This window comes from Corapipo altera, unplaced genomic scaffold (genome assembly GCF_003945725.1).
Source record: "Corapipo altera isolate COAL_440 unplaced genomic scaffold, ASM394572v1 69, whole genome shotgun sequence".
NCBI lineage: Eukaryota > Metazoa > Chordata > Aves > Passeriformes > Pipridae > Corapipo > Corapipo altera.
The window spans coordinates 4,981,590-5,004,843 of NW_020884908.1; the positions used below are offsets into that span (position 1 = coordinate 4,981,590).

Sequence of the window (23,254 nt, forward strand, 5' to 3'; positions counted from 1 at the left end):
AATGCAGGTTCTACTTCAACCCAAGCACCACAGGTTTATGGCTTCAGAGCTGAAGCGTGGGCAGAAATACTGTCAACAGCCCACAGAGGGGGGCATTATTAGAGTACATGAGAGAGTTGCTATGAAGCAAAAAGTGCACAACCTTTGCCTGCTGTGGTGCATGAAGGATGTATGTAACAAAACTGAGCGTGCCTCATTACACAAGAAAACAACAGATACACGTAGAAATTAAAGCCACCAAATTTAAACTAAGCATAGAGGTTTTTCTCCGTTCTTTTTAGCTTCCTTGCAGGAAACACATCTGCTGTATAACATTTTTCTTTTCTTCGTCCCACTCCTCAGTTTCACTTCCTTCTGCCTGCTCAAAATACCAGAGTTGTCTGGAGAGTGATTACTAAGTCTAACCAGTTGTTATTTATAAAATCCAAACTACTGCAGATACCTGGAGGGGGAGGGGTTACCCTAAGCAGGATTACCTTTTTTCTCGAAGCTATTTGAGATTCAATATATGAATAATACATTATTCCATTTGCATCAGAAAAGTGTAGAAAGGAGCACAGCATAGGATGCCTTCCACCACATATTTAAAAACAAAACCCCTAACCCAGCTCGTAAACCACACTAAGAAATTTTCTGCGAGAATAAAGAAAAATGAAGTCTTTTTGTCCAGACAAATCAGTATGACAATTACATGGCAATCAAAGTAAAACAGGAAGTAATCACAGTTTGTGAGAATACAAATAGAATCCCCTCAGGGCCATGCAAGTTGTTCCAATCTGAATATATACATTCCAGGCATATTAAACAGAGGCACAGCACAGCCTGGCTGCAATCTCCAGCTCACGCAGCTGTCCGTCTACTGCGGCGTAATCCCAGCTGCCAATCTGAAAGAAACCAGTTAGTCAGAGCAGACACAACCAACAGAAACAAATGTCACTCAATAATGTTCAGAGGCACTGGGTTCATGGATAATTTCAAACAGTATCTCTGTCTGGAGCACTGATGTGCTCATTCAAAACACCTAAATCTTTGGCTACTGGAAAGAAGCAGATAAAAACCACTAGAACTACAAAAACAGGTCTGGTAGTACTTCAAAGAGACTGACAAAATAAAAAGGGAAAAGAGTTTAAAAAGAGAGTTAAGATGAATTTAAAGACCTGCAAGTAAAACTGGATTCGGTACAAGCAAAATCCTAAGCAGTTCTGGGACTAGTTTTTAAAATAAAACCGTTTCTGTTCTATTTGAGCACCACAACCAAAATTGCTTCAATCTCTCTTTGCCGTGGCAGATGAAGATTCCAAGAGAGCAACTCACTGCTTCATTTAAACTCAATGATTATTACAGAGAAAACAGTGGTATTGCCATGTGCAATACCCTCAAACTTCATAAATTTCTATTATTATTCATTTGCTCTTCTAAATAGCTAAATATAGTCTCTAAAACTTGCTACCTTCTCACAGTCTACTTGGTACTTAGCTGATCCCAAATATTCTGATATAAAACTTTCTTCTCTGGAAAAAAGCAATCCAATCTGTTAGCATTCCACAGAATTTCTTAAACTTTGATGTCATCTCTATTTATTAAATGAAAAAGCTTCATTAAAATAAAACATTTCAGTCTGAAGGAGGCCAATACATTAATGGTCTTTAAACTGTCTTATATGATCATCTTTCAGAATGTGTAACAATTGTGAAAAAGAAACAAATAATTGATTTTGCTAAGCTATGAAATACATTTATTTAAACTCTCATAACCACTACATGCAAGACCAAACTTGCTGTTTCCAAACTACGGGGAAAATACTATCTCAGAGTCTTCTACTGCAATGAATGAACCTTTTGTTATTATTTAATAGTATGTAACATTTAACTGAGACTTGATTTTTAGACACTGCTTGAGGACAAGCACCTTTGTCGACCACAAGCTTTCTCACTCAAGCAGCAGCTATTGATCAAACATAATTAATAACTAAAATAATAAAGTGTGGTAAGTAAATACCACACGCATCTACAGACATAGTGGGAACACTGATGAGCTAGATACCCTAGCCTGCAACAAACAAATAGAATGAAAACATTGCAAACAAAATTTTTTAGTTTCCCAATTACTGTGAAAGTCAATTGTTTGTACAGCATAAAGAACCTGCAAATAATCAAAGCATGCTGATGACACAAAGAAATTTTTGTAGCCTATTCGCTTCCATGTTTCATTCAAGCTAAACGACTTAGTATATGATAACTGTAGCTATTATACAGAAGTATATCTCATCCTTTCCACATATGGAAGAGGAAAAAAAGTTTAAAAATAGAAATAATTTCTATTAAAAAAAGTTATTTTTGAAAGATTATGAACATGGCTTTTATCCATCCTTGTTTAGCTTGTGATTACTCTCTCTTATTTAATGCTGGCCAACAAATATGTCAGTTATCTAAGACTGACCAGCCAGGCACAAATGAAAATGTAACGAGCCCAGGGGGTCTCAAGACCTCTCTGGCTCTGATAGATCCACAAGACAGGTCAAGCAAGAAGAGGTGAAGGAACTGACTGTGCTGAAAATTTCTATCTTTGAATTTCAATCAGAGGCTGACGAAAAAAGCACCCTGTGCTGAAGAACTAATTCACATTAGTTACCTGCTTTCAAAAAGCTTTAATACTTCCAGCCAAAGCATCTCAGTCCTATTTTAATTAACTCTAAACTATCCTTTACCTGCTGGATAGAGAAGCAGAAGCAGCAGGTAAAATTAGAATCTATTCTGTAATGAAGGATAAAAGAGAACAACATATTTTTCTGGATCAGAACCTAGTCGAGTACTTTCCATGTCTGTTTCTAAGCACTGTAGTAAATATTTGAGACAAAGGGCAATAAATCCCTATTTGTCGTGTCAAACTCTGGGCTGAATGGAATCAAAGAAGCACCACACCTCCCAGATATCAGTGTAAACACTTGCTTATGCTCATTTTGCCTGTTCACTCCAACACCACAAGCAGGTCACAGCGTGAGCTGAGGTGTGAGAACTAATAGGTAAATGACACTGAGTGGTGGCAGGAATGGTGCTCCTGTTATTTTAATGCTCTTCTCACTAGGAGAAAGTACTTCCTTTCATGGGAGAGTCCTGATGCCCAGACAAGCTGATTTCCTCGAGCAGTGCTACCTGCCCACATGGGAGGCCCTGCCTGTGTTATGCACTCTTGCTCTGGGTGCCTTCCCTGGAAAAGACCAGGACCAAGCATGAGTTTGGTTGCATTGCCAAGTCCACCTCTCCTTAGCCATGAAGTATGTTTCCTTTAAAAACAGTTTTCTTAATTCTGGTTACGTATAATTGTATTTTAAAATAGATTTGCAATTAAAACAAGACCAATGTTAAACATTCATTTGTTTTTTTCACACTGTTTTTTCCTGTGCTGTACAACATCAAGCATGCCATCTGTGCAACACACTTCTGGCCAGAGATGATTCAAAGGTTGTTTCTACAATACTCCGAATTTTGCCTGCATGAATTCGTTACTTACTGAATTCACCACATCTAAATTTACTGCTCTGTGACAGTATTTTATAACCACTTTATTCTACATTTTAAAACTCAGCACAGCCACAAAGACTGTTGCCCGTCCTGCTAAAACCAGATTGATCATTTTCCCAACTATTTAGTAAATGTTAACTATGCTATAAATACAAATTGTGTTTATACACTGTGAAAGATTCACTGTTGTCAGGGTTTTCCAGCTGAGTTAGAGCTGAAATATGCTATTAACTCCCACCATGAACACAGCTAAAAGAGAGGCCAAAATGCTTTCTCTGGGGTAAGATATCAGATCTGCTACTGCTGTCATGAAACTGGGGTCATGTAAACTAAACATCCTTGTAACTTCTTTTGGAAAGCACAGAAGTCTCTCAAACTGTAAATATTTAAAAATAAAATAAGACTAATAAGAGAGAGGTCCAAGATGCACAAAACTTACCCAAAGATATTAATCTTGAGCAACATTTAAAAGCTATTATCCATAAAATAATTTATCCCATATGCCTTTAAACTGAAAATAAAAGAATTATTTTCTCTCTGTATATAATCAGAAGTGGCGCATTCAAATAACATACTGAATGCTATGTCCAAGCTGATTCTTCACAATTTTTCAAACTCCTCAGTTCATATGGAAATAAAATATCATCAAGAGAAAAAAAGGTGCCGAGAGAATGGAGAAAGCTGTGCTTCCTAATGTTAAACAGACTACCTTCATGTAACAAAAAGGCACCTTCTCTTCAAAGGAAGAAGTATAAAACAACAGAACCATTTAAGGCTAAAAGCAAATCGCCTGATGGGGGTTATTAATTGCATGGCACTTATACTTGTGTTTTTTGACCTATTATTGCTAATTTAAAAATCATTAGTCTTCTGTAATTGCTGACTTCAAAGATCATATCAGATGCTATTTTAATTTTTTTTTTTAAATATGGTTAGGTGCTTTTTGATAAGCGTGGTAGAAAATTCAGAATGCTTCCTGAGGTGCAGGGGTCCCCGTATAAACCAACAATGCATTCTCCAGGTAATATTTTGTCTTCCCAGTATTAACTTCATCTCTTTTCTTTGCTCTTATCCAGTGTTTACACTAACTACACAGGAGTATCAGTGGAAAAATGGACTTCTAATTAGTAACAGTGAATTTGAGTGCAGCCCAGATTCACAAACATCCTTTGTGAATCTAAGCCGGAGACAAGAGAAATTTCTATTCTTCTGATCGAGACTCTGATTAAATACCCACAAATCAGTCCAAGATGCAAACTATTTTCTACAGATTGTGCTTCAGCTCTTAATCAGTTGCTTGTCCAAATGACTTACAAGTAACTCTGCTTTTTTTTTCCCCTCCATTCTTGGATAGCTATGGCAAAAAGAGAGCAGAATTTGTGATAAGAAGGTGCTGTGAATTCTCTCCAGAACAGCAGGATGACATTTATCTTTGCTACAAGACTCCTCCTTGCCTCTTCTACAGGCATCAAAAAAGAGCCCTTCCATGGCACATCTTGCGTTTGGGAGTTCCACAGATCAAAATATGGTGCTCAAGAGCAAGTCAACAGAAGGCAGAGATACAGCACACCTCTACCTCTGCTGGCAAATACAGTATTTTCCACTGGAAAGATGGTTACTGCTTGTCAGCTGAACAGCAGCTTCCCTCTGCAGCTGTAACCTCCTTCAGTAAGACACTCAAGTACAAGGATCAGAGTCAATGACAATGCTACTAAAATGGTTCGAGGGGAAAAAGAGGAGGATGAAGGAATGGTCTCTGCAGGGATGAGTAGTGCCAGCAGAGATACGGAATCTCTTGCCTTGCTTCTCCTGGCTGCAGCTCCCTTCCCCCACTGGCTGCAACTCAAACCCTTCTCTCTTGATCTACTCCCCCCCCCACCCCCGAGATTTGCCTTTGAATTATGCAAGCTTTGCACTCCCCAGGGTTTATCTGCCAAAAGGTAGCATGTGTCCCATGGTTTGCATTTTAGTTTAAGATTTTCTATTATGGCAGTCAGATCCTTTCAAAATACTTTACTCCCTTTATTCCCATAGGCAGAAAGAATGGCAGGAAAAAACTGTTCACAGAAGTATAAGAGGAGGTAAAAGTTCTACATTTTCAGTTTAAAAAAAAAAAAAAGAAAGGTGGAATATGGTTTTAATCAAGTAGTTTTCCTTCCTAGACGAGTACTTCCTTCTTGTAATATATATAACCTGACTGCCTATAAAAATAAAGGTGCCAGTTGGAGCCATTTAGGGGACCTAAGGAAATTCTGCATTAACCTACACTCCTCCAGTCCTCAGTTCCTTCCACTATTGTTCTGTGTGTGGCCTTTTTGATAAGTCAGGTCACCAATATCCATACAAATATCTGCAAAGATACTTCAGAAACACATGCATCATAGCCTTCTCATTACTGATGTGGCCCAGGCTTAGCATTGACTATGTGGGGAAATAACCATGGTTTAAGCACATGCTATTATTTCCACATGACACCTAAAAGCCTCAAGAACTTGCAGCCAAAAACATCCTTTTTGAAACAAAGGAATCCAGAGTAAACTTTCCAGTTTAGTACTTGACTAATAAACAGGTACTAAATCTGAAGTGTCGTGCCTGCCTAAAAATACTGCTAATTTCCCAGATCAGAAATTCATTTGGCCTCTAACCAGGAATTTGGTGGAGAAAAGACAAAATATTTTCTGGCAAGCTGCCTGAAGGAGAAAAATAAATGCTGATTGAAGCTGCTTGGCAGTACAGAACGTTAGCGTGGGTCCTCAGGGAGATGGATTAGCAAGCAGGAAGAAGGTGATGCTGTCAAAGGTGCATGATAAATTCATTTAGCACATAGATATAGAATGATTATGCACATAGATATACACACAAACAGATTTTTCATTACTTTCATCTCTACCCATAAGTAAAAGCAGAATAAGTCACCATTGGTGATGATAGCCATTAAATCTCTGCACTGTCAATATCCCATCAGAGCTGATCATACTCAAATCTCAAACTGCATATACACACTTATACATAATAAGAAATACACTTTAAAAAATACATGCAAATAGTAAGGGATACCTAACAGGAATCCTTCAACTGTTTTAATGACCTGCTTAAAAATGCTAAATAAAAGTATTCCATTGGACCAATCTTCAAGCAATTAAGAACAAAAATGCTATAAGACATCATTCATTCTGCTGCCTGCATTCATCACTATGTATTTTTGACAGATCAGTAGTGTTTCAAAATTCTGCTGCCGCTAAGCTACTCCATTATTATGAACTCAACAACACTCCCCATTCTGTTTTCATTTTTATATGCCACTCAGCTCAGGCAGCACAGAACAACTCAAAAGAATGAAACATTGTAGTAAAGTACAGTAAAAACATGCTAAACCCAAAATATCTCGTAACAAAGTGAATGCCTCTCTGAGATGACCCACACATCCAGACAGATTTGTAACTTCCCTGGTCTTAAGTTACTTTTTTTTCCAGACTACAACACAAATAGAATAGATCCCAGTTTGTCTAATAATAGAATTGTTCTAGAAAAATTAAAAGCTTAACAAAAATTGTGCGCATAGACTGCTATTTTGATTAGTGTTACTTCAATTACTGGTTTCAGAAGCAATGGTTCAATGATGGTTCGTTTAATAACAAAATTAAGAACAAACTACATATATTACCAGTGTATATTTCAGCTTACACTTAAACCAAGTACATCAAGAGTCTAATACTCTTACAAGGTAAGAATAATTCCTTGTCAGCGAAAAGCGGACAAACATTATCAGTGAAATGAAAACATGACAGGGTGAACATCTATTACTCTAGTACTAGGTCAATAACTTTTTCAAACCCAGATGACGATATTTTTCCTTATAAGCCAAGTGTCCCAGTATCCCCTTTCTCAGCTCAATTAAATGTATTTATGTGCAATATAAGTATTTTAGCTTTAAGTAGACCAAAATGCTCTCTGCAGACTGATGGCAACCCACATAATGTTGACACTGTGCTGGTACTTAAGCCAGTCCCTGTGTACCCCACATGCCATGCAAACGCCCCAAACCTTCTAACTGCACACACAGACCAGCTACAACCCACAGTGTTGCTATGAGATGACTTTCTCCAAGAGGCTGGTAAGGTGCCCCACACAGTCAGATGGCCAATACGTACAGAGAAGAGAAAATAGTATTATTTAAAACATTAATCGCTTATTCTCAGACTTTCTTTAAATAAGCAGTAGATAACAAACAAAAACTTCAGGTAGGATTAACCTAGAATTCTACTATGAACTTCAAACCTAATATTTGTAAGCAGAAATGGATTCATTCTTGTTTTCATTCAGTTCATGCATATATTCTCTGTTGAACATCTAATCACCCATTTAAATAAAATAGTTGATAGCATTCACATTACTTTGTTCTCAGGGAGTGAGAATATTTTATAACAAAGTAGCACTTACATTTATTCTATAATTAATATACTTGCAGTAATAATTGATACCAATGTATTGTCTGAACAGAGGACATAAAACCAATAAAAATCTGTTTGAATCGCCCACTCCACTCTGTTCTTTTTTTTAACAGCTGTCTAGATGGAGGAGGAAGGACTCTTTAAGCCCACAGTATCCTATGAGATACTTCAGCAAACAGATTTTCTGAATGATGCTGAGTCTGAGTAAAACTACTTACTGATCTTTCCAATGTTTAAATATCTACTTCTGCATATGAAAAATACAGGACAAGGTATTTTAGTTTGATAGTAAATCAAATTAAAATATCGGGAGCTGCAAAACTATAGTGTTTTATGTGTACTACATATGCAAGATACGTAGTACACATATGTGCTTAAAGATAATTGTTAAAAGTGCAGAAGTAAATTCAGAAGTGCAAGCCAAGTCAAGGTTGCTCACTGCCTTTTGCCACTAAGATCCAGTATTAGGGAACAAAATTACTGATTTCAGCAACTGAAGCAATCCTCGAATATTTATTTTTATATTGGTATCCAGTCTGGGCTGAATGCAGGTGCACAAAGTTTAAGAGCAACTTGCACGCTTGTTCTGTTAATTCTGCATGCTGTGACAACTGGTTCAGGCACCTTGCATTTGACTGGCCTGTAGCCAAACCACAAGAGAACACAAAGAAATGGAACATTCACCAGAAGCCTTGAACAATGTGGAATCTTTGCATTTTCAACACTGCAGTGTTTAATGATTTTTTCTTTTCTGTATTTAAAGTACCAACTTACCTCTCTCAATACGGAATCCGTTATTGAACTTAAATTAACAGCTCCTTCATAAGTCAAATAGTAGAATACATTCAGTGACCTAACAGCCTCTGGCCCTTGTTGCTTGTAGCCAAAAATCAGATCAATCCACTGGTGAAGCTGGCAGGAAACAAACTCACTTTCTAATGCCTGTAACAAAAACACACACACAAAACACATAAATGTGAGTTTCCCTGATAGTCATAATTTGGTAATCACAGAAGCTTTTTTTTTAATAGCATACAAAATCACCTTAACAAGTATTGTTCTGTAACAATACAGAATTGCAAAGAGTATTTTAGACATTCTATCCAAACAAAAGGTGGGCCCTGTAAGAGATGCCTGAGTCTCATGCCCTACTTCCCACTAACCAGGAGACCCTGCTTTTAAAACTGTAATAGTGAGAACAAGACAAAAAAGCAGTAAGTGGAAAGCATTTGTGCCTTTATAGACAGCCTGGCTATGTTTTTATGAACTCTCAAGATGAAATTGTGCTTTTCTGTGGGATCTGCATAGTGAATAACAACAGCACAATTATCTGATTCTGAGAGCCAGAGAGAAGATTGATAAATTTGGGGAAATGGAACTAGCTAGGGATGTTAGGGTACAAATTATTTAACAAGTTGGACTACCAAACTGCTATCACTTCTATGCACTTCTTGTACACATCTCTTATACAAACCTATAGAGAAACCTATAGAGAAGCACTATGCTGAACAATTAAGTTGCTTTTCTGAAGATGTTATTCAGTTATAAACCAATCCCAAAGACAAAAGTATCCAAAAAAATAAAGAATCTCCATATTGGTATTAGATATGGCACAAGTATATTAAAAGGTAACCTAAAAACCACTGTCATCTAAAGAGTTAATTCATCTAGATTAAATCACTAGCGGGATTTGCTTTTTCTATTTTATACAGAGGGTTCAAAGTACTTCTTATTTGGACTAGCAAACAAAACAACATAACAAACTGATATTCTCTTCATCTAACAAAATGAATGGCATTTTCCTTGCAAAGGAAATTCCTAATTTTGAGCAGAGGAAGTTGAAATTAATCTGAAAACCAGGCAAATCACTCTGCAATTTGCACACAGAAATGATGGGTTTGTTTCATTAACCGATGCCTGAAAACAAGATTTAAATTGACACATAAAACCAGCAATTGTCTTAATTTGTGTGGTGCACTCCACACAAAAGCCCTAAATATGTTCAAATTAGAGCAAGCTGCTTGATTGTCACTGCAGTCTCATGTCATATTAATGCATGACAAACATTAAACCATACACTTAAATGGCAATTTATATCATTTAAATGTTTACTGCCACACCAGATCATCACTCATTTAAATGTGACTTTCTGACAGCTAATTTCAGTTAATTTTCCTCGATTCACTTAATTAGAACTTTCAATCAAGAAAAGACCTGTACATATCTTAGACATCATATCATTCTTTTTTTATTATTACTTTTATTAGGATACTGAATTGCTGAAAGCATCCTTTAAAATGAATTACCGCACAGTTTAGTATCTCTTTGGATGTTCATATAACAATACCTTACAACATATATGCTTAGACAGGACTTTTCCTTTCTCTTTTTTTTTTCTTTTTAATTTAAAAATCCCCACCCAATGTTTAGACACAGACACACAATTAAAACGATAAAGAACCACAAGCAGGTCAATTAAAAATTAATGATTTCAAAATTGTTTAATAAGATAAAACCAGTCAGGAGTCTCATGAGTGTCCATAATACTACAATGTGCAGCCATAAAATTCTACAGGGTTCAGCAAATGACAATGATCAGAATTAATTTTCATGCTATCCTGCTAAAAAAAATTAACCCTAGAACATACTTACTGTTATCATTATAACTATTTAATGCCAAGAAAAATAGTGTTATGAACTTGTGAATTTTTATATATATATATATATATATATATATATTTAGTGTCCATAAGTTGTTCATATTTTCCTTTTCTAAAAAGCTAGATTTTTAGTGAGTCATATTATCCTTACAAAGCATTTGGACATGAATAACTAAAGGAATATCACTGCAATCTCCTTAGATTAACATACATATACATGCAATTTTTTTTCCTTACAGAAGTAAAATTAAAACACACTCTTTGCCTTCTCATGGAATGGCTGGGAGCCATCCTGAATTTACTTCTCTTTTTCAAGTTTGAAATTATTTTACACTTGTAATTTGTACAGATGCAAAGCAGACTTTTTTTTTCCTCATTAGGTCATTTAAAAATCTACTTTCTTACTTGCCAAATCACAAATAAAAGGGCTAAATGAAAAATGGCTACAGTCAACATCAGGACCCTGAAGGACAGACCAAACACAGCACACAAATTCAAAGGCTAAATAAGCTTGCCTGACATTTCAGGTTCACAGTTAAGCTCTTGGTTGGAGGGAAGTGCTTATGATATGACATAATCAATGAAGGAACAATAATTAACAGCCTGTATAACGATTAAAAAATAAGGAAAACAACACAGTGGACCGACCAGTCCACGTAGTGCACTTTGTAGCCAGGTTGGTGTCTACTATGTAGGTATGGGCCCTCCTTAAGAAACCATCTGAGAAATAAAGAAGTTGTAATTTGCATAACCATTCAGTTATAAAAAGGAGTGGGTTGGTGGGGTTTCCTCTTTTTTTTTGTTTTTTTAAACATCAGTGTTAGCCTTTACTTCTTGCAAAACTAAACCAAGGGTATGGATGGCTAAGCATTTAGGATTACTTAAGCATCCAGGACAGCCATTGCTCATTAAGGCTCAAGTTAAACACAGCACACAGCGATGGGACAGGAACATCCTTCCCATGCTGCTCTTAAAGCAAACCCATCAATTGTTAGAGCTCCCACGGCAGACCAAGTACATCATTTACTGTTTGCTACAAAGAAAACGTGCAAAACAAGAAAACCCTCGAAAGCATCCAGCATAACACGGTAATGTTCAATCCTATTGAGTTATTGTAAAACAAATCAGTGACTAATGTCCAATTGTTAAAGGATCAAACAAGACCATGAAAAGACTGTCACGTGAAGCCACACACAAATTGTCAATTCTGTCCACGGGGACTCATATTAACTCTGACAAACCGTCTTGGGGCTGATATCTGGTTTTTTAATGAGATCTATTAGGCAGAGACTAAAACTCTTGAGATATGCTAAAAAGTACAGTATACAGATGTCAAACACAAACGCCTATTAGTAACTTTCATTTCTCTATTCCCAAGGTAGAAACACTTCAGACACATCAACAAATAGAAGCTTTGATCTTACAAGGAAATTTTAGTTTATTCATAAATATTTTTCAAGTGCACAATCTGATGCCACTAAATATGTGCAATCAAAACTACCTCCTCATGAATGACTCTGAAATTCATTATTTTATGTGCATTATCTTCTGTCCTGTTTTCTGAAAGGAATGAACGGAGAATAATTTACTGCTGGCAACCAAAGACTAACATCAGTCTAATACTGATACAAATGATTTCGCAGAACATGGTTGGAATGACAAAACAGAAAACTAGCAGGTTAGGAAAGATTTTTCCTTTTCCCAGTATCAGTTCTCAAACCATTTATTATGATATATTATCCTAAACAATATTATCCCCTTGGAATCAAGATTTGTATCTTTAAAGTGACTACTATTGGCTTTTGTCCCCTACTCCTATTTCTGCTTTAGATTTTATGCAATGACATATAGCATATGAAATTATGTCTATTAAAAATGAATATATACTGTGCTTGAGTTTGGGATGCTCCAATGCTGAAATTAGATGAAAGGTTTAACTGCATTTTTTTCATCAGCACAGACGTATATTCATAATCAATCTGTTTAGAAACAAATGACCCGCTTGCCTTATTCCTATGCTGACCTAAAGTTAAATGATTTTGAAGCAAAGCATAAAGCATGCATGCAACTCTTATTGGAAAGACAGAAGTCCAACCTACACAACATGTGGTTTATATAGTTAAAATTAAAGTAGAAAATTTGATGAGAAACCAAAACTGCTCATATATGAATAAACTTTACTATTCACTCAATTGAAAAAAAAAAAAAAATAACAAACCCAGGAATATACTACATCAGCAGGTAAGAAATTACATATCTCCAGTACAAAAAATTGCCTTTAATGGACTAAACATTTCAATTCCTCCCTGAAATATTTAAAATAATGGAGTCTCTTTTACGTTCCTTCTGAAAAAATATTTATGTATGAACAGAAAAGCACGAATTAGGATTTCACACATTTTTAGCACAACCACAATTTTCAGGTGAAAAATACTCTTCTTGAACATGACAAAACACCCACATAACTGCAGGACCAGGTAACTACTTTAAACTAAGCACATGTTCTGGCTTGGAACTATGTGTGTGCACATGCATTCAAACAAAACCCAAACCCCAACAAACCCAAACAACTGGAACAATGTTTGCATGTGTAGGCTTTCAGACACAAGTTGGTAACACTGCCTTAACATTGATATATGACCTTAGTAAGTTACAATGAAGAAGGCTGTTTTTTTCAGCCTAATTAGAACTGTTTCAAATTTTCCTGCTAAATATATGATAGAAAGTCCTTTCAACTTTTTTTTTTTTATTATTCTAGAGTTTCTTTCCATGTCAACCTTGTTCCAATCAAAATATGTTTTGAATTAAATTATTTTGATTCAATATGTGGATCACATTTCACTTCTAAGATTTAAAGTCCGAAAAGGAAAAGTTTAGGCTGTTCAAACAAAGCAAATGCGGCCACTTTGCGGAAAGCTATTCACATTTACCAAGACTGACAAATTGTTTGTGTGCACCATTAGGTCTAGTTTCTGCAATAGTTGCCAGATTTCCTGTCCTCCTAATAACATATTAACTCTTGAAGTGCTGGCTTTATCTTTTGAGGTTTCTCAGTAACCTCCAGCATTTAAAAGTAAATTACCAAACACACTTTAACCAGCAACACTGTTTGATCACACGGGTAGGCATCTGAGAAAAAAGATGTATAAAAAGTTTTTAGAAAGATACTGAACTCGACTCTGCCTTGAAGATATCAGAAGGGAGAGGACAGCAGATGTAGTAAGGAGAAAACTCTGAGTTCTGCATGAGGTAATACAAATTTCAAAGGGATGAAAGGGACATCAAAACTGTTTATGTGACTGGTGGTTTCTAACTTGCTAAATAACTGTTCCAAGCAAATGCATATAGTTTTATGTCTGCATTTTGCAATTTGTTTTAAGCATGAAATATTCAGAAACTGAGCAACTACTTTAAAGATAACCTTATAAGAACTACTTCATTTTTCCTTTTGTGTGTGTTCCAGAAATGTACTGCCAACTCTTCATTACAATTGTAACAAAAGGTGGCATTTTACTTTATTTCACTTGGTTACCGATACCGGGATAAAACAGAAAAAGAACTCTGGGAAATATAATCTTCATAAAAACATTTAACTCAGATGCTTTACTGAAGACAACTGATCTTACAGAACAAAGGATATCAACAGTCTAAGGAGAAGTTCAGACACAGAAGAACTCTGGAAGATAAACTTCCATTCCTCTGTTTCTTCTTCTCCTCTATATTTAACAATAAGTAATGACAAAAAAGAAAATCTGAATAATAAGTGTAACTCAATGAAATTCTGTGGCAAGGTATATTCTGCATAAGCAGCATGTAAAGAAAGAAAAATATTCTGCAATTTAATGACTAACTCATATCTGAATTATTAGCAAAATAAAAATCAATTAGGAGCACGTTTAGCTAAAACTCTCGAGCACTTTTGTACCTTCTGGTGATTTGTATATTCAGTCTACAACAGCTACTCTGTAGTTTAAATGGACAAGTCAGATAGTTGTTGTGTATTTTATAAAATGAAAGCTACATTTCGTTTAAAATTTGGCTTTATTCTCAACTAAAATGTCTATCATTAGGTGTCAGGAATAAAAGATTTTGGTGAATACAAAAACTTGGAGCATTCATAGCTACTGTTTCCACAAAGGAAAGTGATCACCCTTAAAAAAAATATTTCCTAGTACATCCTTGATAATCTGCAAATTTGAGAGAAATATTTTAAGGCAACATGAACAGTATATAAACAGATCAAATGCTTCATTTTTATTCTTAAGTTTCAAAGTTTAGACATCTACCTTAGGTGTCAAAAGTGAAAACATTTACACAGAGGTTTATCTTCACTCTTGTGAGCAATTCCACAGCCTTCTCACTAGAGCAACTTAGATCCTGGCTTCAGGATCTTCAAAGTTACACGTGAGAAGACAACACAAGCATATGGCTGTTAGAACCAAAAGATGTTCTCCAAAAGACATACCAAGAATGGCTTCTTCCCAATTGTTTGGATTCAGCCAGAGCTAGAAAGGATATAGAATTGTGGTAGGAATAAAAAATGATCATGAGGTCTTTATTAAATTCTCCTACATGAAAAATAATATATAAAAGCCATATGTAATTAAAACTGTGAAATCACACAAACAGTTACCATTATTCATAACTGTGATAATACTGATATATGTGGCTTGCATTTGAACTTTTCCCAAGATAAACAGAAAATCTTACTATGACTGGTTAAACTATAACTACTTATTACTACAAAGATGGCTAAAAGCAAGTATTTATAACACCACGAGGTGTTGCTGAGTTATCCACCATTTCTACTTCCTCCAACCACATCCCTGCATTTATTGTCCACATTTAAAATGTCTGCTACATTGTTAAGAGGATTCTCTCCTGCAGAAAAGTCATCAATATCCCTGAGGTCAAGACAGGGAATGAAAATTCTTTTTGAAAATTCTCACACACAGTACCAAAAAGAGGCAGGAAGTTCCCTTCTCCCCAGATTTCAGCAATTCCTCTCCCAGTTCCTCCAGCACTTGTTGGCATGAAGACTGACAGCCTGGATCTGGAACCTATTACCCATGGAAGCACAGGCTGTTAACCACACAGCTGATAGCTGGCTCAGTGAAATTAGTTTAAATGAAGGGTGTTTAAACAAAAAAAACCTCAACCACCAAACATCAAAATCCCACAACATATGAGTGCATTTCACAATGCAAGTTCTCTGTGCTGGTTATCTTTTCTCTCAGAATGTTAATGCAGGTAAACTTCTTCTAACACTTCAGTTAACTTTCATACTTCTAGCCAAGGGACTTCTGCCTGGCATCTCCCTGAGCCTTGTCAAGAGGATCACAGTTGTTCCTGAATGTGAGTACTCAACACCTCCAAAAGGATGGTAAACAGTGACTCACCTTTTTATGTTACAGATTCTTTCCTGTTGAGAGAGGTGCAAAATACACACTACAAATTTTTGAACCATGTAATGCTTGCTTGCCTTTGAGATTGTACAAGCTTTTTAAACACTGAAGCTCCAAACAGGCCAAATTCTGAAATTCAGGGAACTACTAAAGCACACTTACTCAGTGGTGGGGTTTTACCCTACCGAATACACAACTAGCATAATTTGAATGCAATATACAGTGAAACTTGAGTGACTGCAGTGAAGATCATGAAGTTTTAGAAAACACCATAAATATGAACTGAACTTGTATCATTAAAATACAAAACCTGGTTTCTGTGAACAGACAAAACTACAGTTGGAATAAATCTCATGTTAAGCATTTAGGCTGGATACTACCAGCCCATGTAATGCTCGAAGTTTAAGCCTAAACATATCATTTGGTTAATGACAGCACAATACACTTCAAACTGTGAGAAACTAGTGATTTTTTAATGTACTTCACATTTAAACCGCTTGTACTTTTCTTCCTTTTGTAGGATTAACTCTGTAAGCCCTAAAAGTCAGCTGTTGCTTTATTTTTGCACTTTGTTTCTACAGCTTGCAGCATTTATACCGTGCTTTGATGTGTCAGTTGTATACGCAATTCACAAGAACTGTGATGATCAACAAGTATTAGTATGCATGTAAGAGGAGACAGAAACAGTTGCAAACACATGGCCTTCAAATCATTGCAAACAGCACAAGCAAACATCTTAAGAGTTGCAGAGACTAATCTAATTTGTCTTTGAAGCCAGTTGTGTGTAAAAAAAATGTTCTAGAAAAAATTTTTTAAGATTAGGAAATGGTATGACAAAAGGTCAAGGAATTTAAAATTTAAAAAACAGTTTAGATGCAAGTCAGGCAGACAAGTCGTTTCAATCTCGTAATTTGACTTCTCTGTTAACTCACAGAATAGAACTATTCCAAAGCTTTTGGGGAACAGAACACAAGACTTACAAAGGCAATTAGGGTACCACATCTGAATAAATCAAACAGCTACAAAAATAGGAAACGGCACTATATCATCACGTGGGACAAATGTGTAACCCACCCTGGGGCTAACACACGTAGATAAGAACAGGATTTGCTTCCTTGAGATGATTATGAACAGTGTAGCCCTGACCATCCATAATGCCATTCTGAGTGGTTGCTTAGCAGGACAACACAAGGTGCGTTTGGCAAGGACATAAGACTTCTTAAAGTTGGTATTTACATGGGATTACAAAGGAGAATCATAATTTGAAGATTACAGAGAAAGGGAGAATTTGTGCACCAAAGACATTCAGCTTCTAAAAAAAAAAAATCAGATATGTGGACTATACTATCTGGAAAATTAAATGCTCTTTGCAAACTTGCTCAAACACAGCAGGTTCTCATTTAGCCTCTTTTTCTGGCACATTTGCTAAGCAAGCTATCAGGAAGTCTGGATCTAGACAAACTGGTGCTCAGGGTGGCCCACCTTCTATCAAATACACTAGGACAAAAGCTTCCTCAATCTCCTGATTAAGGAGGACACTGCCCCACTCTTGACTCTTTGTCATGCCCTGTCCCAGTGGATCCACTGGGTTGTCTCATGCTCCCTGGGAGTAGGTTGGCTAGTGCTGGAATTCATAACAGAGCAAAGAGCTCTCAGGAGTCAGGTTCAATGCCTGAAAGAAATCAAACTGAAAAAGGATTGTATTTATTAATTACTTCTTTAAATGTCCATTCTTAGAGAATGCAAAATCTCTAATTTTTTATTCTAATTTCATCATGTATTGCATGTTGAGTTTGAAGTAGTTTTGTTCATAATACTTTCTTGTAGACAGAGTAATTTCTTCTAGATTTTATTTCCTTCTTGCACCTAAACAGCTTCAAATTTCCACTGACAGCTGTACACAGAACTGCAAGTGATATATTGAGTATATTGAGCATGCTCAGGAAACCAAGGCATAAACACCTCCAAGTGCAACAGACATTCTGTAGCCAGCTGAGAGCAAACTTTTCATAACCTTTATATTACTCTGCCATGAACCATGTTAGTGTGAAGGGCACAGGAGATGAATACTATGAACATTCAGAGGTTATATGCTAAAAAAGATTATGGTCGGTTTTTAACATTTTTATCAATTATGTTTTCTCCAGTAATAAGCTAAATAAGATGCTAGAAAACACTAGAATTTTCCCTTCTGTAAGTAATATAATTTTTTCTTCATAGGTGTCCTAAAAACCCCCTAATATTTTGAAATTAAATAAAAATATACTGTAATAAAATGATATTTAACTCCCATCTTCCAAATAAACGTTTAATTCAGAGACTGAACTCCTAGGGGCAGCTCTTGCTCTTTAGAGGGAAAACAACAACCATCCATGACATTACTTGCCAGGATGGAAAAAGAACAAGGTTAAAAAGTATGCAAAAACAAAAAACCCAAGCACAATATTATGCCTTTTAAAGTAGCAGCAACCAAACAAGGTTTTAATGAAATAACATTCTAATAAAACCACCTAGTCTGACTGAGGGTAACACTAATAAGATGATTTTTTTTTTTTTAATAAAATTCCATGCCTGTGGAGTGGCTTACTTTACCCAGAGTACGCTAAGCACAAGAAGAGCACCTGGTCCTTGTCTCAAAGTCTGAGGCTGTTAAGAGCCATAAGGGACTGACTTTACCCAGGAAAGCTGAAGGTCCCCACAGCTCTTTAGTACCACCACCACCACATCACAGGGCACTTACTGCTGCAGATATCCCTGCACCCTCTGTCACCTCAGTGCCACAGGTACCTCCTCCAACCTCTATCATCTCAGGCATGCAGGTACCTCCTCCAACCTCTATCATCTCAGGTATGCAGGTACCTCCTCCAACCTCTGTCATCTCACACATCCAGCTACCTCCTCCAACAATTGTCATCTCAGGGATGCAGGTATCTATCTCCTCCAACAATTGTCATCTCAGGGATGCAGGTACCTCCTCCAACAACTGTCATCTCACAGATGCAGGTATCTATCTCCTCCAGCCTCCATCACCTCAGTGCCATCGCTATCTCCTTCAACCTCTGCCACCTCAGGGCTGTGGATACCTCCTCCAACCTCCATCACCAAAGCTTCGAGAGCGCCACCCCGAAGAGCGTATGATGGGAAACCAGCTCTGTATTTTCAACTCTACCCTTTACTTTAATTACTCCAGGTGAATGCTGAACAGCAAAGAAACGCTTTGGTAGCGTTTGGCAACAATATAAAATGGTGAGTGAGGTAGCTGGGGATGACCTTCCCCGAGGGGCCGGCGGTCCCCACTCCGGGAATGCCGCGGCCGGCAAAGCGCCGCTCCCGCCTGCCGGGGAGCGCACCGGCGGCTCTGGCCCCGCATCCCAGCGCCGGGACACCGGAGCCCCGTTCCCTGCCGCAGGCAGAGTGGGGAGGGGAAAGGAGGGGAGGGGAGGGGAGGGGAGGGGAAGGAAGGGGTTAATGGGCTGGGTGTCCCCGGCCGAGCAGCCCCAGCGCCCGGCAGCGCTAATGAGCCGCTGCCGGGGACCCTGCGGTGGCTTTCAAACCCGGCCCGCTTCAAACGGTGCCACCCCGCCACCGAGGGAGGGCGATTAGAATAAATGACCGCAGTAATTAACTCTGATTGGGAACCACCTGACTGGAAAGAGAGGCGAGGAGCCGTGCAGCCGACGGGCTTGTGGCCGAGAAAGGAAGCTTTCCTTTCCCCCCGTGCTTGTGTGTGCTAAGAGAGCTCTTCCTTTCAAATAGGTATGTGCGGGCACTAATGAAAAGCAGCTTTGAGCCCAGGGCCTCCCCATTCACTCTGAAAGGGGTAGAGAAGAAAAGCTTCAAAGTAGAACTAATTTACTTCATCCAAGCCCGGCTTTGGGCAGCCCTGCAGTTTGCACTGACACCGCGACAAAATATTGGTAAAAAAAAAAAAAAAAAAAAAAAAAAGGCTTGTCCTGTTTCAGGAGGTTAAACATCTTCAAACCACCTGCAAGTTGCTGATTTTTTTTTTGTTAGCTTTTTTGGTTATTTTATTTTAATATGGCTATTAAGGCCTTTATCCAGAAATCCAGCCTTTCCATTCCGCGTGCTGCCAAATTTTTCAGAGCATGAAGGCAGTCCCTTCCCTCTAGTGGTGGGAACCTCATTTTTCTGTGCTATGGAAAACAGTAACAATTACACATACCTTTTTTTTTTTTTTTTTTAAATAAGACTGGCAATCTCCAGCAGCCCTTAGGCAGGAATCATATTCGCTGTGCCTTGGCTCTCTCTGCCACGCTATTCTTGCCACTTGATTTTACAAAGCAGAGTTACAAAGAGGGAGGGCATTACTACCTGCTGTTTTACAAGCAATCAGCAATTCATTGTACCAGTGTTGTCCTGTACCTGCTGAGTAAACGCTTTAAAGAAGTTCCACTAACTGCCCAGTAACAACTACAGTATGGTAGCAAAAGCAATTCACCAAATGTTTATACCGAGCCTCTGATTTATTTGACAGCTTTACACCTTCAAGACATGATATAATTAAATGTTTTGACAATGAAACAAAAATTGTATAAATTAGAAAGTCGTTACAAATCTACAGTATCTAAAATGAAAATGTAGTGCGACTATAAAATAGGATTTCTAAAATGCTTCTATAAAATAGATAAAATGTATTTCACTTTTAAAGAGTGATTTTTCTATCCTTAGACTTTCTGCTACTGTATTAAACTATTATACATCTAAAAAATTCCTATTTTAATCACTCCATGAATGCCGTTCAAGATGACTAAAAATGCAATACTGTGTTATTTTAAAAGGGCAACCAAATCATAGCTTAAGAAAAATAATGGACCCAAAATATGAGGAGACCTTTTAAAACTTAAAATACTAAGCATTATCTGAATTAATTGTGTCGATTGTTGTAATTTTGCTTGTTTCAAAATATAAATCAAGAGCTGCCACGATGTCTTAGGGGACAACTAATACACTGTGATATTAATCCTACCCCTCCAAGGCACTAAGTTCAAACCTCAGACAACACTTTGTATCTGCATAGACCAGCGAGACACAAGCTGGTACTTCCTATCGTAGAGAAGAGGGCACCAGGAATGCTGAAAATGGGGTTCAGAAGGTGAAAAACTTGAGGCTGACCATCTCTGTTTTCACAGAGCGGCCCAGGAGAACAGGGGGAATCACTATTTATGTTACAATTGAAAGTGAGCATGTTAAAAATCAGATTTTAAAATCGAAACAAATGTCCATAAACTATGGCTGCTCACTCGAACGTCAGTTCATATCTTTAAAATGCAGTTTCATAATCATTTTTTGGTAGTATGTGTATAAAACGTGAGCTTATTGCTAGACTTAAAAGCTAATTGTTTAAACAATGTATAATTATATAACCATTATTTAAACATTAAAGCCTTTAAGCAACTATGCAAAAACATTTAGAATCAACTTTGCAATGCAGCTGAAGAGCACTGTTGTTCTAAAGGAAACTGTAATCCAGCAAAAGGTAACAATGACCAGTTGTTTATAAAAACCACTGAAATGTTTGGGAACTAGTTCACATTCTCATGCTATGTTTATATTTCCATTCATCATCCTTCTCCTTGAGAAGATAGCTCAAAAGGAAGAAAGACTAGAGAACAAAATTTTGTTTAAGTTACACATGTAGACGTCAGGTAATTTAACAAATAGAGACAAAAAAGGGATGCCTGTGTATAGCTAAAATCATTATTGCATTAAATCATTTTCTCCTCTCTCGCTCTCTCTCTGAGGGACCCATCCTTGCAGTGTGGTTTATATTTATTTTGTAGATTCAGATTTGCCAGGAACTTCTAACTCATGAGTGAAGAAAAGGAACCTGAAATACAATCAAAATGTAACAGTACTCTGTATCTATAAATGTTACTGCAGTGCTGTCAATTAAAGAATAGACATGATCTTTCCTTAAAATGTGTCTCTTAATGATTGACTCCTGCTCTCTTTACACTTCTCTTTCTCCATCATATTGTAATCAAACAAAACATAATATAATACTATGCCCATAGAAAATAATTTGGCAGTGATGTGACATTTTCAAGACTAGTATGGTGGGTAAATGGAAAACAGTTATTCATCAAACTGTTAATTAGGAGGAATATGGCTGTGGTGGACTGTATTTCTGAATAGAAATATCTTTTTTTGCCCCACTCATAAATTACTGAAGCCACGAATCACATTTCTGTTATGATTTCTGTGATAACTGAACGTGGGGCAATCGTCTTCCTTTACACCTTTGTGGAAAAAGGTTCAGGAAGTTATCATTTTGTTTAATCAAATGTTTGGGTTTCAGTTCCAGATTCAGTTCCGGGTCTGTCCTCCAACTACCATGGGGTTTGAAATAAATTATATTAAGAAAATTGTGAGAATCAAAGTAAAAATAGGTAGCAATGGAAAAATGGAAAGAACTTATTCTCTGCTTCGTTATTGTTACAAGAAATAACTGAGATAATCATAAACGGTCATATTTCAAAAATGTTTGTTCTGTGACAACCTGACAAGAGAATTCTTGCCACATAAGGATTAGACAGGGTATGCTTGCTTACTACCAAACAATCCAAAGCAAGATGAACTTCTTTGACTGGTCCTATTGAGTTACTGCTGTATTTAATTTGGGGAGTGGCACAGAGGATGGCTGAGTGATTTAGGTTGAGTATATCAACCTTAATGCAGAATATTCCAAACGTTTATTAATGTAATGCTAGAAACCATTTGTTAATCCCTTAATTTACAATTCTCTAAATACTTTTTTTTTCCCCCCAAGATGTAAGTAAATTCAACTGAACATTTTATAATTAAACAAAACATCAAAGTAATGGACGTTTATGCAGCCACCCCATGCTGATGGACTTTTTTTTAAAATGAAATGTAATAATAGAGTATGTTCTACCACTTTTCCTAGCATGTATGCACACATACTAAAATCTATTCAGAAACATTGTTCTATTTTAATATAAATCTTGTTATCATTCCACCTAGAATATGTTGTAAATTGCTTTATAAAACAATTTAGATTTAAGAAAACCTTTTCCTTTCTCCCTCAAAACAAACTTGTATTAGAGAAATATTTAGAGTCTATTCCAGGGATCAGGTGACATGGAAATACACACTCAGAAAAATTTCATTTTATTTAGAAATCTTCTAGACAAAGTCAGTATTTGCAGGTTGCCCTAATGCATACAATCACCTAG

General features: G+C 36.8%; 1 protein-coding gene across 3 annotated transcripts in view; it reads right to left on the minus strand.

Annotated features, from left to right (window-relative positions):
• LRBA (LPS responsive beige-like anchor protein) overlaps positions 1-23,254 on the minus strand; it is a 400,324-nt gene that overhangs the window by 51,812 nt on the left and 325,258 nt on the right. For all 3 annotated transcript variants that reach the window (XM_027652781.1, XM_027652782.1, XM_027652783.1), the window contains one exon: positions 8,747-8,914. In XM_027652781.1, the coding sequence (XP_027508582.1) occupies positions 8,747-8,914 (168 nt within the window). The remainder of the gene's footprint in view (positions 1-8,746; positions 8,915-23,254) is intronic.